At 42.7% G+C, this 16559-nt stretch overlaps 2 protein-coding genes across 18 annotated transcripts in view; one reads left to right on the forward strand and one right to left on the reverse strand.

Moving 5' to 3' along the window:
• tmem131 (transmembrane protein 131) overlaps positions 1-4082 on the reverse strand; it is a 389736-nt gene extending 385654 nt beyond the window's left edge. The window contains exon 1 of the mRNA XM_072684163.1: positions 4078-4082. The gene's annotated coding sequence lies outside the window, so the exon portion shown is untranslated. The remainder of the gene's footprint in view (positions 1-4077) is intronic.
• Positions 1-16559, forward strand: part of dlg1a (discs large MAGUK scaffold protein 1a) — a 143515-nt gene that overhangs the window by 47355 nt on the left and 79601 nt on the right. For 11 of the 17 annotated variants that reach the window (XM_072684165.1, XM_072684168.1, XM_072684166.1 and 8 more), the window contains one exon: positions 8353-8520. In XM_072684165.1, coding sequence (XP_072540266.1) covers positions 8353-8520 — 168 coding nt within the window. Of the gene's footprint in view, positions 1-8352; positions 8521-12876; positions 12985-16559 lie in introns of all 17 variants that reach the window. The other 6 variants (XM_072684197.1, XM_072684164.1, XM_072684172.1 and 3 more) reach the window with 1 other exon arrangement.

A 16559-nucleotide genomic window follows, 5' to 3' on the forward strand; every position in this document is an offset into this window, starting at 1 on the left:
TCTGTTCCAAAGGTAAAGTCTGCTCCTCACTGTCCACTCCTCTCCTTCTGTAGCAAGCTGACACTGGTGTAACGTTAGTCTTAATAGGGTTCCTTTAGAGATCAGTACTAACTTCAGAAGCCAAAAGCCTGTGTGTTCCAAAGCCAGCGCTGATGCTGGGTTGTACTGAAGTTGGATGGAGAGACTCAAAGTGGGAGTATTGACCCACACTGCAGCTCATTATCCCAGCAAGCTGGTCCCTCAGAGGGAGCAGCTGAGGGGGCTAGAGCTGGGGCACTGGAGCACTCAGCAGTGTAATAGCATCTCTGTCCCTATACTGCTTCTTTCACTTCGCTTCCCACAGAGCTGCGGTGGCGACACTGTGAAGGGTGATCTGACAAGCTCAAATATATGGCAAAATCACAGAGGTGGCGTTGGCGGTCAACAGCATCTATTGAGTAGACCGATGGTCGCTGTCGAAACCTCTGCGCGCCCTCTGTCTGGCTGTCAGCTGACTTGTTGCAGCAGATGATTTATGCCTTTCAGTCCACCTTTCCCAGTTATTGGCTCTGGCACTGGCGTGCTCTCCCTTTCAAGGGAGGTGAGAGCCTGTTCCAAAGCCGGACTGACCAAATACATCATTTTGCTAATCCTTATTTGACTCTGTAATAGTAAGATTGCCATGGCTTACAATACACAGATCAGTCATAACATTAGCACTACCTGCCTCATGTTGAGTAGATCTTGCTTGCGTCGCCACAACAGATCTGAGCATTCGAGGCATAAACTCTACAAGACCACTGAGGGCGTCCTGCAGTATCTGACCTCAAGACATTAGCAGCAGATCCTTTAAGTTATCATGACTCACGGTTCACAAGTGGTTCCTTTCTTGATCTACTTTTGGTAGCAACTGACCAGGTTCTGGAAACACCCCACAATACCTGCCTGATGTTTTGGAGATGACCCAGTCACAACTTGACCCGTGTCAGTATGGCTCAGTGGTGTTAATGTCATGGCTGATCAGTGTATCTAAGAAATGTTGTGTTTGAGTGGTGTCCCCTGAAGCTGGGAATGCACTCTATGCACTGTTCTTGAGCTAATCTGAAGGCCACGTGAAGTTTGGCGATCTGCAGAAAGTTGGCGACCTCTTCGCACAATGCGCCTCAGCATCCGCTGACCCCCCTCTGTCATTTTACGAGGCCTACCACTTTGTGGCAGAGTTGCTGTCACTCCCAGTTGCTTCCACTTTGTTATAATACCACTGACAGTTGACTGTGGAATATTTAGTAGGAGGAACTTTCACAACTGGACTTGTTGCACAGGTGGCATCCTGTCACGGTACTACACAGGAATTCACTGAGCTCCTGTGAGCGACCCATTCTTTCACTAATGTCTGTAGAAGGAGTCAGCATGCCTGGGTGCTTAGTTTTGCTGTGGTTGAATTCTAACAGCATTGATCTATGATTAATTGTTTATCTATGATTAGTTCAAAAGCGACAGTATGTAGCATTTTAACCTTTAAATAACCGCTTTATAATCACATTGACGCGTCAGTCACCTGTAATAGGGAGAATAGCGCCGGTATCGTTGCCACTCTGCGGACTCTGTGTACTGCTACTTCTCTATGTGCGGGTAGGACAATGCTTTGCGAGAACTGCATAACGTTGCACAATCTGTGTAACATCTAGTTAAATCTGGTAATATTACTCTCCCTTGTTGGCTTATTTTTCTTCTCTATTTCAGCTTGTAAAATTTGTTTACCAGTTAGCTCAAAGCACATTTTTTTATTTGTTTGTTTTTTACTGCTGTATATTGCACTCACCACCTGTAGAGGGAGCCAAGGAGGAAGAAATACAGATTCTCGCATATTTTTGCTTTAAAAAAAATCACTTTAAATGTATTTATTTTTCAGGGTCAGTTTTCTAAAACAAAATATGGCTGCCGAAATATTGTTTTTAATCCAGCTGAATTGGAAGCTCTTAAACAGTTATCTTGATGCGGGTGGGTTTTGACTGTTCTCCTGTGGGGACAGTGGAAAAACGGAGCAAACATACACACAGCTTAAAACTGTGAACATGCTGTAAATGCAATCCCAGAGTTGTGTAAAACCTGAGACACAGTAATTTAATAATTTCTGCAGTGTTCAAGCCAAGCATTGGGAAGCTTCTAACAAAATTTCCCACCCTTGGTGCTGCAAGTATGATCATATTTTTATCCATTTTATTGTGGTTATCATTAGAGCCCATATTGCTTAAAAAAATCAGTTTAATTGGAAAGACCTATGCATGCAGGCATGTCCCAAATGTGCATAGAACAATCTCACACTACCGGTACACTGTTTCAGAACCGCAATGGAATTCCATCCGTTCTAGATACCAATGCACACCTTGAATGCTTGATGGCAGTGGCTCTCAATCCTGGTCCTGCTGTACGCACATGACTTCGGCTGGTGTTCTGATTTAGAGCAGCTGTGTTGTTAACATGACAGGCCATGTGAAAAGTTGCAGACCAGGCAAGTATTCACAACAAATGCCTTCAGGCCTGGTCACACTCACTAGTGTGAGTGTAATTTAGAGTGAAATTCCATTCGTTTCAGTGGGGTTTGTCCCAATGAGCAATTTCACATCAGCGTCTTCCAGAGTAAATACATTTAGCCTGTGAAATTTTGCTAGAGTTAAACTTTGGTGAGCTTTGGTTGACCAGTTGCACTGCTGCTGCTCCGGCTGTGCTGATGTTTGATGCAGAGGCCCAGCTTAAAAGGCCCTAAATGTAGGAGGCTGTGATGTTAGAATTGTGTACAATCATTTCTTTTATATATATATATATATATATATATATATATATATATATATATATATATAATAAAAATGATAGATCAGACTAGCTAGATAGATACTGTATTGATCCTAAAGGAAATGTAGCATCCAGCAGCATAACACAGTAGTACACTAGAGGACCAGGACAGACAGGACACTGATACAGATGCAGATAAACATACTAAAACAATACATTAATAATCAAATTAAGAAGATACTAAGTACTCCTACACGAAATGTGTGAAAAACGGTGCATGTCCGTGGTGTGCATAAGTGACTTAGTAGGCAATATACATCCAGTTGGACGAATAAAGAAAGAAATTGGCTTAGTGAACATTTCCATCCAGTGCAGCTTAATTCTTATAGTCAGCTATTGACCATAATTATTGCACTCCATTGATGCCATACTGAAGAATTGAAGAGCCTAATAGCTAGAGGGACAAAAGATCTCCTCAGCCTGTCCATTGAGCAGCTCTGAAGCCGTAACCTGCCACTGAACTTACTCTTCCTGTGCATAATGATGCTGTGCAGTGGATGGTCCACATCACCTGTGATCGAGAGAATCATAAAAGAAAGACTACACAGAAGACTGTATTCATCCTTCTATGATTTTTACTGTTCAGGGTTGGCAGATTATCCCGTTTACTAATTGCTAGGTAAACCCCTCAACTGTGTTGAGCTTAACACACTGATCAGCCCCTGGTCACCTCGTCAGATAGAAACACTTTGTATGCGCCACTTCTTTGTTGTACATTGGGATGTTGGCTAACTTTAGAGTGGAAACTGCAGCAGATGGTGGAGTTTTTGTTTTTGGTGACCAGGGTTTCTGTCTAGCCGGAGTGATGTCAATATTGCAAGGCGACGCAAACCGCAGATGTCTGTGTGACTGTGGCTTTGGGCTGCAGTCCAGGAACCAAACATTGATAGTGATTTGTTTGACAATGTCTGAAAATGTGTCCCGTTTATTTGCTGATCCAATTAAAAAATAATAATAAAAAAATAAATCAATTTGTGGTTTGAGTTTAAAAGCCCTTGTAAATGGACTAGTTTCAAATTTGACTGCTTTAAGGCTTTGGCAGATTAGGTGGAGTGTGCTGGCTAACTGCAGGCAGGCTTCCCAGCAGGTAGAGGGAGGAAGTTGGGAGTGGTGCCCTGAGATGCTGCAGCATGGCAGTGAAATTAATCCACTCAGTCTGGGCCTCTGGAGCTGCTCCATGCTGTCAGACCTGCTGCTGAACAGACCTATTCTGATTTGGACTTGGAGCTCTAAATTTGACTTGTATGTGGTGACCCACTTTGTTTAGCCAGTGGTGCTCCAGAGGGCACCCATCGCCTTTTTCAATTGGGAGGGAAAAGGTTTCTATGGACTTATTGCACGTATTGAGGGCATATCTTTGCAGCAAATGTGAGCCTGCCTTCTTAATGTAGTGCTGGGAAGACTGTTAGGCCTGTGTCTGGTTATGGTTAACAGAGTTAAGCGGCAACAGGCCAGAGCGATGGGAAAAACGAATTCACTGCCTGAAACAAAAGGTCCAAAGGACGCTATGATTCCAACACACAGACATAACTGAACTTGCTGGGATATGATATGCTACATTAGTATGACATTTAGTGTACAGTTCAATAGTTAAATCCGCTGTAAAAGGCAGCTGTTGAGTTGTACTGATTGAACACATTCGCTACTGCAGACCGGTAGCGTGCCTGCAGAAGCCACCATTGTTACAATGAACAGTGGTGTTGAGGTTTGTGCACCCCTGATCCAAAAGCTTTAGCTTTAGCTTTCCCAGTTTTTCAAAATAACAATGGGAACAGGACCTAAAGTAAAAGTCTAGGCATACTGCAGTAGTGCTGAGTGATACGCCCTCAAATCAATATCTCGGTTAATTTAACATTTTACCTCGATTATGGTTAATGAACAATTGTATAAGCTGGTGAAGTTGCTCAGTTGGCTCCGTGTTGGAGTTCTCCATGTTGCTTCCATGTCCCAGGCTGGTTGGGGAGGCGTCAAGTAACTACATACGCGGTAGTATGTTTTTAAGGGGGCCGTACATGAACACACACAGTAGGGAAAATACTAATAGAAATATAAAAATATATATTACCAGAAAATAGTCAAAGTAATTGACATGGCTTGAACCATGTTAAGTTCTTGTTTGGGGGTTTTCACCCATTCTTCCCTGTAAAAAAAGCTTCTAGTTGAGTGAGATTCTCAACACTTAACACTACTACATTCTTAATGATGTTTCGGTCGGGGGACTAAGAAGGCGTGGCTAAACTTGTGGATTTAGAGGTGTGTTAGGGATCATTTTCGTACCGTAGACGCTACCCTCTTTTTTTATCTTCAGCTTTTATTTATTTATTTATTTTGTTATACAGACTGTGGGATGTATGCTTCTAGGAAGTGGCTGGTAGTTAATTCAACTCCTCCACTGGCTGCAACACAATCCCAAAGCATGGTTAATCCACCCCCATACTCCACAGTGTTATTGTTTTTTTATTACAATATTAGTTGAACATTTTTGGTCAAATAAAAGCGTACCATATTACAAAAGCAAATTTAACTGAACTGTGTTTCTGTTCTTTTATTTGACTAATTTATTATTATTATTATTATTATTATTATTATTATTGTTGTTGTTGTTGTCAGTAGTAGTGCATACAGTGCAAATGTACATAATACAAACAGACAACAGTAGTTTTTTTTGTTTCCAGAAGTTTATTCAGAATTTGAATTTGGGAGCAATTAATAAACCCTTTTACTTTTTTAAATTTTTTTATTTATTTAATCTTTGGGGGTCTTTTTTTCCCCCAAGGATTTCCTTGAATGTAATTTTATAACATTGCAATCAGGCATGCAGAGTTTATCTTCTCAGTGAGCACAGTTATTTGAAGCTTATGAAGTTGTGGATCACAGGTATAATACTAGTATAATTTTACATCTACAACAATACTAAAGACACCATTGATTCTAAACCTTTAAGGGGTAGCATATGAGGACTAAAGATGGTGCTGAATAATTTGTGTGTTCTTGGGTGTTCTCCTGGGGGCTGAATGGGTGTAATATTTCAGACGCATGCATGGCAGATTGGGGTCACCGTGATGACTGTGCAGTAAAGAGAATGTGGGGGGCTTGGCTCATTAATGCAGTGTTTCCCACCTCAGCAGTGTACCATGGTCATCCATCAGGGAGTTTCTTCTTTCCCACTAGCTTTTTAGCTGCCTCCTGTGGGAAGGCCAGGCTTTGCCCTGCACTCCACTACTCTGATTTATACCATCCAGACGCTGCCATGTCGCTGTGTGAAAGTAGGCCTTGGGAGGAAGTTTCTGTGGCTGGCAGGGCTACTTTAACATGTGTGGTATTTCGTATTCTTGATATTTTGTCCCTGAGCAGATGTACATAGCCATTCACACCAACCTATATTTTGTTGATCTTTATTTGTAATGTGTAGAAATAAAGTCCAGAAATGTTCCTTACCTCTTCTGTTGGGTGCGCTTTGCTTGTTCTCAAATGCTGTACCTCAAATGCTGTATACTCCAGTGTAGTCTCACAGGGGGCATAAGCCTAATGGCTATATCCAAAAGTTTGTCCAGTTTGTGTGTGCTGGTATTGACTTCGATTGATAATCGCTTTAAAAAAAAAACTGAAATTGAAAACATAGTTTGGGTTTGACTGATATTTCCCAATACAGTCCATTAAGAATGTCCTTTACCTCTTCTCATATTAAACAGGCTTGATTTCTGAATTGGGCAAAGCGGTTTGGCCTAACAAGACTTTAACACAGCTGTCCCCTTAGCCCAAATGTAATCGATGAGCGAAATCAGCCATTTTTTGGCTTCTTTAGTTTGGCACCAGGAGGTTTGAGGCTGATATAGTGAGTGATGGTGGCCTATAGCCACCAGGCTAACCACACACCTAAATCATACCACACTTGTCTTAAGCAGTGCAAGAGATGTGAAGTATTTCCAAATAGTGATTTGTGCTACTGTATAGCCTCATAGCTCTAGGCCAATTCCCAAGTAACACATGGCAACTGTGTTGTGATGTGAGTGAGTGACTAACTAACTGCATTTGTGGTAAGCAATCACTTTTACATTATCTGACAAACGTTCTGTTTGTGAATGAATTGAGTAAAAGTCATCAGCAATCCTGCCTTGTGCGTTTGCTCCTTGATGTTGCGCTTTGTTGCCGGCATCCTATGGGCCAGTCTTCCCTTGGTCTCGTCAGAGTGCAGCTTGTGTAATGTACAGCGTTTAGCGGCGTGCTGTGTATACACCTGGGCTCCCTGCAAACAAAGCAAATCAGGTCAGGCTGCAGGCCCAGCACGGAAGAAAATGTTCTGTTTGATCTGATGACATTCATCAGTGTGTGTGTTTTGCAGAGCTTGCACCGCGAGACTTTGATCTTTACACTTCTCTTTTCAGTGGGATGGAGATTAGGAATTTTTTTTTTTGTAGCTTTCAGCTCTACATTGGAGTACTGGTCTTTTTTCCATTAATAACAATAATAACACTAACACATTATAATATTCAAGGGCGCTTTACAATCGTGTACAATGGAATTAAACAAACGCCAAAAAACTTAGATAAAGGATAAATGAAGAACCTTCTGTGCAAAAGTCCAAAATCACCCAACACTTATTTAATTTCCAATCAAAATGGACATTAAGAACAAGTTATTCATTTTTCAGAAGATTTTTCTGTTCAAAATATGATTAAATGATGAAGAGAAAGGGGCCCAGGATGGTCCAGCGGAAATGGCCATGCTCTTTCTAGGGTGGGTGGAAGTAAAGAGGCGGTGGCTGACTGGGCACATGTCTGGGCCCATTGCATGTGGTAAGGGGAGAATATATGTGGGTTGGGTGATTGGTGATCCAAATTGTGTAGAAAATGGGTAAAAGTCAGGGAAAAAAAAAAGGATAAAGGAAAATGGAATTCCTGGAGAAAATTGAGCTCCACTCTCACCACAGGTGTTGCTCTCCATCTGTCGGCTGTGAGAAAGATGTGGAGCTGGTCAAAGAGCACAAGGCAGCAGACAAAAAAGATCAAATCAAGATGTTTGCTCAGAATCCAGACCTCAGCTTTAACTTGGTGGTGTGGATATAATCATCTTTCATATTCACTAAAAAGCTCCAACACAAAATACTGAAATATTAGATAATATACTTGTTGAGTCTTAGCAATAATAGCAGTTGTTGAGGCTGTAATTATTTTTTAGTTAAAAAGTTCTGTTAAACAAAAAAAAAAAAAAAAAACTGACACTAATAAATATGAGGGGTGGTCTCTGACCTTTTCACAGTACTTTAGCAGAACTTTGATATTGGGCATTTCTCCTGATTTCTGTTCAAGCCTGGTTAGCTTATTAATCTTATTGTTTAGTTAAATGATTATTTATTGAATTATTTCTACACTTTATTCAAATACCCAGTTCCGTAATTGTCCATAAAGGTATGTGGATTTACTGTATCAGTGTATTAGAATGGTAACTGGTATTTGCCCTAAATATCCATCACTGTTTATGACGTTCTGCTTTGTAACCAGTTCCTATCTACTCTTCCAGAAATACAGATATCAGGATGAGGACACCACGTCGCCTCCGGAGCACAGCTCCCCCCGCCTGCCTGCAGACCTACAGCCCCCTGAGCTGGTGCAGGTGTCGGAGAAGAACATCTCCCAGATCGAGAATGTACACGGCTTCGTCTCCCATTCACATATCTCCCCCATGAAGGTACCGCTTCCACCTCCTCTCTTGTCTTTCCCCACTTCCTTCCCATTTCCTGTCTGCATGCTGGCTATTCCGTGTCTCATTTCAAGCATGCGTACTCGGTGAACATGCAGAAATGGTGTGTGACAGAATCCTTCTCAGTGCAACATGTAAACACACAGACCTAGTTTTTGTCCAGTCCTGTGGAAACTAGAGGGTCTGTTATAGTTGGACAACTAATTCCCTCTTCTGAATGCTTACTGTAGTGTCTCCTTGGGATTTATTTGTTGAAGCTGAAGTGTGGCAGTATGAAGGCTGTTCTCTCCAGATTTCTGTCTGACATAGGCACATCAGGGCTGCCCACTGTGAGTCACTCTAAATCTATAAGAGAATGCTGATAGTAAAAGCATGTTAACCTGTGTTTAACTTGCTGGTAAGTGCAGGGAGTTCTCCAGTTCATTCTATTAAAACTTCTAGATTCGCTGCAAAAAAGTGAAACAAGCGGAAACTGATTGTTTTAAACATCTAAATGACTAAATCTCTTACTTTATTGTCTGTTTCAAGATTATTACACTACATAAAGTCACTTCCTGAACTATTATCTATAGTTGTAATAAATTTACTATAAATAAAAAAATGTCCTTACTGTGGAGAGATCTTTCAAACTATATTTTAGTAGTGTTTTGTTTGTTTGTTTATTTGTTTGTTGTTTTTCTGCTGTATTGACATGAATTTGGCCCATCTGAAGACAGATAGGTTAAAGAACCAATCAGAGTTAGTAATGTAAACACATCACCTACTGTGTATTCAGCTTCTTTGCTAAGCTTCGAAAGTGGTTCAGCAATCGCCTTAATTTTAAAACATTATATATTACTCATATCCAGTGAATACATGGATCAGACTCATGAAGTGCCACCACTTCATTCATATATGCAAAAAAAAAAAAAAATTCATTGATTCTGACTGATCGGAGTTCTGAGTGGGCTCCAGCTCGCAATATTTTCAAGAATATAACAAAGATTAAACGGCATTAATATAGTAGTTAAAAAGTTGTGAACAGCTCGGCGTAGTGTATACATCAGATGATCCATGTGTCTCTGCGGGAGGGGCATCTGACATGGGCTGGGCTGAGCTGTGAAGGCTCCACACAGCCTGATCAGTGCAGCTCCCTTCTCTCCCATAAAGCAGCGCCTGACAAGCTCTGCCTGTCACCTCACATCAGCCAGAGTGGGAGTTGGTGCTTTTTGTCCCCCCCCCCACCTCGCCCCCTCACCCCTTCACACACTCACACACAAATGCTCTGTCATCACAGTGCGACTGATGGTGCTCCCTGGCTGCTAGCCCAGCCGATGACCGCCTCTCCATCTCTTGCGCTCTCTCTCTTTCCCATTCCTCCTTTCATTTCTCCCTTTCCTGGACATGAGTAAATGAGAGTGAAGTAGGAATTACATTTACAGTGATCATATCGTTTCCCTATCTCTCACTCGGAACACCACAGGTCATATCAAGGCAATGGCTGTTCGAGTGATCGAGACAGTGATTCACAGCGATTTGTTGTCAGATCAGGCTGATGAGGTGATGATGGGTCAGTCACTTCTTCCTTAAGCAGAGATCGTAGAGGTCTTACCCCACCTTGTGGCTCATGTTGGTAATAACTGAAGGAGCCTGAAATGCCACCTACCAAATGATGCATGTTTAAACCGGTCATAGTCATCTCATACTGTATTTCATGTGCAGGGAAGTTAAGTGTGTTTCCATGTGAAGACACCATGTCGGAGACGTTGCAGTCACTCTGTCTGTGTGTTGAAGCCCATCACTGCTCAGTCCATTGCTCTCTGATTTAATGCATCGCATTAAACAGATTTAAGTGAGATTATCAGTTCTGCTCGTGCACTGCTGCATGCTCTGTTAAGCTGAGGCCTGAATGAAGATGGCATGACTGCGCACATTCTGCTCTACTATATACACACACACACACACACACACGATGCACCACGACCCCCTCCCCGAAGACGAGCTTCTATTTAAAGGCCGCTCTGCCCACAGGCCGGATGCCAGAGATGGACCCATTCAGAGGCTAGTTTGATCTTTCCACAGCTCCGCAGCACACACCAGCATTCGACTGTGGTTTGTCGCAACACTGTCACGCAATCTAATGAGGGAGAGGACTTTAATTAGACGTGATTTCGAATAGAATTTATAAGCGTGTTGGTTTAGAGCCACGTTCCCCCCGACTGGGCTTTTACGTTCGCTCTCTGTAAGTGTTTGGCTGGAGTGAACAGGACAGATGGAGCTGACATCTTGTGGCTTCCCAGGTTGCTCAGCTGAACTGACCCGTGGCTGGCCCGCATACCTGTAAAAGGCCTCCACGCGGCGCAGTCGACACTCAGAAACCACACGGCTCCCCATGTTTCTATTTTCATTCAGGCAGGTAAACACCTGTCAGATCCACATGCTGAAGTAACACCTGACATTCATGGGTGATGGGCAATCAGGCCTTTTCATCCAATTATCAGCCCTCAATTCTAGTAACTGCCAGTCTGTGACACACCTGCTGTGTCTAACGCCATGTGACCGTGCTTCCTTTTGCAACACGTAGCCAGCGTTGTAGAGCAGGTGAACACGCTTGAAGGAGAGCATCGAGTGCCCAGCCTCATATGCATGAGCTAACAAATACCGTGATTGGCTCACAGTTACTTTGTATGGACAGCCCTGGCTGGAATTTACGGTCACCCACTGAGAGCTGGGCCAGTTGTGCTCGTGTAGGCTCTTGATGGAGTCAGCACTTTTGCCTCAGTTTTCATTACGTAAGCCCTTTTTGACCAATCAGGCCCCTTGATGATCCTCTACTTTCTCTTCCACACTCTTTGAAGTGTTTTACGCATACTGTATTTGTCCTTGCATTTCATTCAATGGTTGAATAATAAGAGTTTGGTACATAGAAGTCACATATTAGCGTACTACATAAGTAGGCCAGGTCCTCGGGAGGACAGTCCTATGAAAACTCCTTCTTAGTAGCCCGTTGGTCACATAAATGGAACAGTCTAACCAGACTATGTGGTGACATCACCGGAAAGGTCCATTTTAAAAGAAACTCTGCTCTGGAGGCTTTGTTTTCTGCCATTTGTGTGGTGGAATTTTTCCACTGTGTTGTACGTGCGCAGAGAGCTGTGTTCTACGCAACAGTTACTTCCATAGAATATGGAAGAGAGGCTGAAAAGAGGAAAAGCTAATGCTAGTCTGACTGCAGAAGGGAGAATGGGCGACCGGATTTAGCTCTGATGCAGAGGACCCCTTAATGGCACGTTGAACCATAGGCTAAAAGCTAATGCTAGGCTGACCAGAGTAAGCACCACTATAGTTATCCATACGTCAAAGCCTGTAGAGTGGAATAATTACAGAAGTATGTTATTTTTTTATAGTTGCAAGGTCACAGTTTTAAGCTATGCTTGGAAAGGCTAGGCTGTGTGGCTGTTGGTCACCTTGGTGGTAAAATAAAAATGTATAAAAGCTTTATATATTTTTTTTTTTTTTTCCACTAGCCCACCATAAAAGAAAAATCAGTGGTTCTCATTCTGAGTCAGATTAGCATAGCAAATAGGCTTGTTGAAGCACATCACCCAACAAAAGTCATACATAACCAACCTAAAATCTTCAATAAATACATTCTTTGGCACCTTTAAAAAGGAGGCCCGCTAAATTCACACTTGTGAATTGTCATCAGTTCCCACCTGCTGTCATGCATCCCTAATCTTTGTGGGAATGCTGAAAAGGAACATACACGTCCTCAAGATATGTAGCTGCCCAGTTCTGTGTACACCAGTGTACTCCCAGACTCTCAGGATTGACTCACACTGCTGGACCTGACTGAGGAACTAAGCCAGCTTCCCACCCTGAGGGCAGCAAGTCCAGTTATGCTCAGTTAGGCTAATGGCGGAGGACACGATATTGATGGGATTTGTACTTTGATCTGAAAGGACACTTTACCAGTTACACCTCTCAGGAGCCCTTAACTCTGGGTTCACTCGTCATGATTGTGGCATCACTGGCATTTTCCTGTACTCAGCACATTACAGTCCTCATGCTGTTTGTCAAGACAGTTACTCATTTTGCTGTACTTATGTGAACTCGTGTTGATCGTTTTATGCTTCAGTCAACTGCATGCTTGAAGCAGCTTTGTTCTGATTGCTCTGCTGAAGATGCATAAGCCTTGGCTTGCATCCTTCTGAGCTCAGCCCGTTCAGAACAGCTACCGCGTCCTGCAGTTTTGTTTAGCGTAAGCGGCGCGCTCCTCAATCCCACACCTCTGTCCTATGACGTTTGTCTGTTTTTCCATGTGGTTCTGCTGTTCATCACCCCAGCTGCGTGCTCCCTCTGTAGGTAGAGTCTCTGGAATGCATTTTTGACGGCCCGTCCCCCATAGGAGGAGAGGAGGTTCCAGCTCCTGCCTTCTCCATGCTATACTCACGCAGTGAAGCGCTGATTCAGGTAACCGTGGAATGCTGTGGTCTACGTGTGCGTGCGTTTTGCGTTCGTCGCCGCGTTTGAATGCTTTGTGTCGTGGAAGTGACGTCAGCCTCAAACCCAGGAGGCTCTGAGCTCATGCAAAATAAAAGCTCATCTGCTCCACCAAAGCTAGGGTGAAGAAAGTATATCATTCTGAGGCAGTGACGTGTGTTTCTTTGTTGTAGTATCCTTTTCTAGCACTAGATGGCGAAGATGTCCCAGTGCATGCTTGCTAGTAGGATGCATTAGGTCTCTTTCTGTTCATTCTGTCTTGTGTGCTAGTCTGAAAGGTGTATTTATTTATTTATTTATTTATTTATTTATTGTGTAGACAGTCATGTGTTGCTGTAGCTTTGTGTTGGCTTGCATGCAGAGTATGAACAGATGCTGTACCATTCATTTTACCTTGTTCATCTGGCTTTATGTCCAATCTCATAATGTACCACTCCCAATCACCCTCATATAGCTTTCCAGGTAAGGCAGGCCAGCAAAGCTGTGGAGTATTAAAACTAGGGGATCTCGAATAATCATTTTATGATAGAACATGTTATGTGAACATGTTACAGAGCAGTTCTCAACTACACCTTCAGGAGTGATTAGCGGCCAGTCTCATGCGGTTCATCTTCTGTTGGCAAATTTTTGGTTAAAATGCCTGTACTGTGCCATAGCACAGACTGTTTATTTTAAAGCCCGACCTAGTGACTTAACATGCTGGTATCATCAACTCTTTAGGCCAATTACTTTTACTCTGTTACTCTATGTTCTGGCTAGCTCTCATTATTAGAATATTAATTACAGTCCAGTGTCTTAATCACAGGACCCCAATGGTACTCTAAACTTGCACTGTTAAACCGACCTTTTGCATCCATATTTCTGTATATTTAAGAAATATCTTGATACCAACAAAAAAAATAAGTGGATTTTGTACAAAATACAGAGCGATTTCTCTGAGATTTTGGTTAGGTTGTGATTGCCTCTGTCCTCTTCGTTTCTTCTTTTTCTGCTCTACTTCGCTCTCCATAACTGAAACAGAATCATATGTTTGGAGATAATGTGGCTGGGGCTTCAGGGCACTAAGTGCATTAGTTCTGTTCAGCCAAACTAAGTAATGGGACCTGGAGGAGGAGTAATTTCTGCTACACACTGACCTGAATTCTAATAAGCTCCACTCCTCGGTTGGGTTTGCTGTAGTCTTGTTCCACACTACAGCTTTAAGTAAAGTACTCCAATGACTTCTCGCCTATATGGTATTTCCGTCTTTCCTTGGCCTCGACGTTCCATCTCATTGTGGTACCGGACCCTTCCACTTGCTGTTTTGAAGAAGTAACTGCGGTTCACCATCTCCGTTCTGTGCTTATAAGTGGCCCATTAGAGCATGGGCGTTCGGGAGGTTCCACGGAACTCACGCTGAAGTATTTGGAGCACTTATCTGTAATGCCGGCGCAGTCATTAAGTTAATGTGTTCCTCCATTAGCATGGTGATGCTGGAGTCTCGAGTTTAATCGGAGGAGCCATGCTTGTCCTCAGCTTTGCCAAGGCACTGACTTCCAACACTGAGCATCGATTAGCACTTTCAAAAGCTCACTCTCAATGCAGCCTTGAAAACACGTAATGGGAGGCAAATGGGAGGCAAAATAGAATGAACTGTGAACGGTCAGTGGCTTATTTAGTGACGGTTTAATGCTTTGGAACCTATTTGACTGGATTGCCTGAGAAGTTGTAGCACCTTAAGTGAATCAAATGGAACAGGACATTAAAAAAACTTATTCAGACTCTCATACGTATGTCATACATTTGTCCCCTGATCTGAGTTTAATGCTGATTATCAGCCAATTCCTATCCGATCTTTGTGCTTGTGTAAATAATACAGCCACATAGTTTAGATTAGATGAGCTGCTGATTAATACTGTATTAATTCTGTAAAATCCCTTTATTTTTAGTAGCAGTTTCTATAATGAGACATTCTGGACTGATTGATTTTTTCGTTAAGTAGTATAGGACGTATTTAGCCATGGAAATACAAAACATTAGTTTTGAACTGTCCCAGACTTCATTTATTTATTTTTCCACTGATGTGAAATAACTGTTACAGTGTCTGAATGTGCTATAATTTGGGTTTCTGTAGCATGTGTGTATTAGCATTAGCGTTAGCCTCCCCTTTGTTCTGAACGTGCTTTTCAGAGCTGGTTTGAAAACAAAGGCATGCAGTTCTCTCGCTGGTAAAACAGCATTTCAGCAATAGTTTTGTATAGTTTCCGTTATTATGGTCTGTTTTCATGTTCCACTGTAAAACAGCTCCACACTGCGTACTCTTAACTCTTTTTATTGACCTGAGAACGCTCCTCAGTGCTGAAGGCTGGTAGTAATGTCTGTTAATGGCGCCTTGAGGACACCAGATGGCGCTCTGGACACTGTGGTTAAAAGACTCTGAACTGGACTGGGTTAAATTAGCCGATGCCCGATCCATTTTAAATATGCTTGAATCGAGACATCTCTAGTTACAAGCATACATTAGCTAGAAAACACATAATGTACATTACATGCATAGTAAACATAACTCCTTGGTTAGCTAGCATCCTATCTCATTCCTTCATAAAACTATTCATATTTAAGCATTCAGGAACTTACAAAGTTGCTTCACTGTTCACTCAGACAATATTCTTAGCTAGTTGGTATAGATGTAGACTGGAATCCAGAAGATAGCTCAAGCTAGACGCTGCCAAATACAAAAGTTACGCTCAATATACACTACACTTTGCCTACTCTTGGACGAGATGGATCTTCAGTCGGCGACTCTGCCGTTCGGACACCTAGAGGTTCGTTCCACAGAAAAAAGCCTGGATGCTTGTGTTCTGTGGATCTTAAGCTTGATGTGCTCCTGGTACAGATTGGGTACAGCGTGGTGCTGTACAAGCAGCTTTGTCTTGCTGGGCTTTAAGGGGTTTAAGGTGATGAGCTGCCATCCAAGATGAGACGTCAGCGAGACATGCTGAGATGCAAGCTGAAACCTGGGTGTCAGAAGGTGGCAAATAAGGGGTGATTGTCATCAGCATAGCAGTGGTAAGAAAAAACTTGAGAGGATCATTTCTTTAGTTGACCATCATGGCAGTTTGGAAATCAGCCTGGTTGATATGCTGGGTCTCTAATGACCTATGGTCTGTACAAATGGTTGGAGCAACTGAATGCTTGTTGGGTATTTTGTGACTTTACAGTGATACACAGCATATGGGTAATATGTCCTGGGGGGGGGGGGGGGGGGGGGGTTCATTGTTGAATAACCTTGCATAACTGTGACACATGATTGCCCCAGTTTCTGACCTGGCAGACTTTCATACCTGCTTCAGACCTCTCTGCCTGTTCAGCCTTCCTGACCTGCCCCTGCCGTCCCGATATCTCTCCATCTCTCTCTCTCTCTCTCTCTCTCTCTCTCTCTCTCTCTCTCTCTCTCTCTCTCTTTCTCTTTCTTTCTTTCTCTCTTTCTTTCTCTCTCTCTCTCTCTCTCTCTCTCTCTCTTTGTATCCCAAGCCTCTCCCAGCCTTCTCGACCCGTCCGAGCCT

The sequence above is a fragment of the Salminus brasiliensis genome, chromosome 7 (assembly GCF_030463535.1).
Source record: "Salminus brasiliensis chromosome 7, fSalBra1.hap2, whole genome shotgun sequence".
Classification (NCBI taxonomy): domain Eukaryota; kingdom Metazoa; phylum Chordata; class Actinopteri; order Characiformes; family Bryconidae; genus Salminus; species Salminus brasiliensis.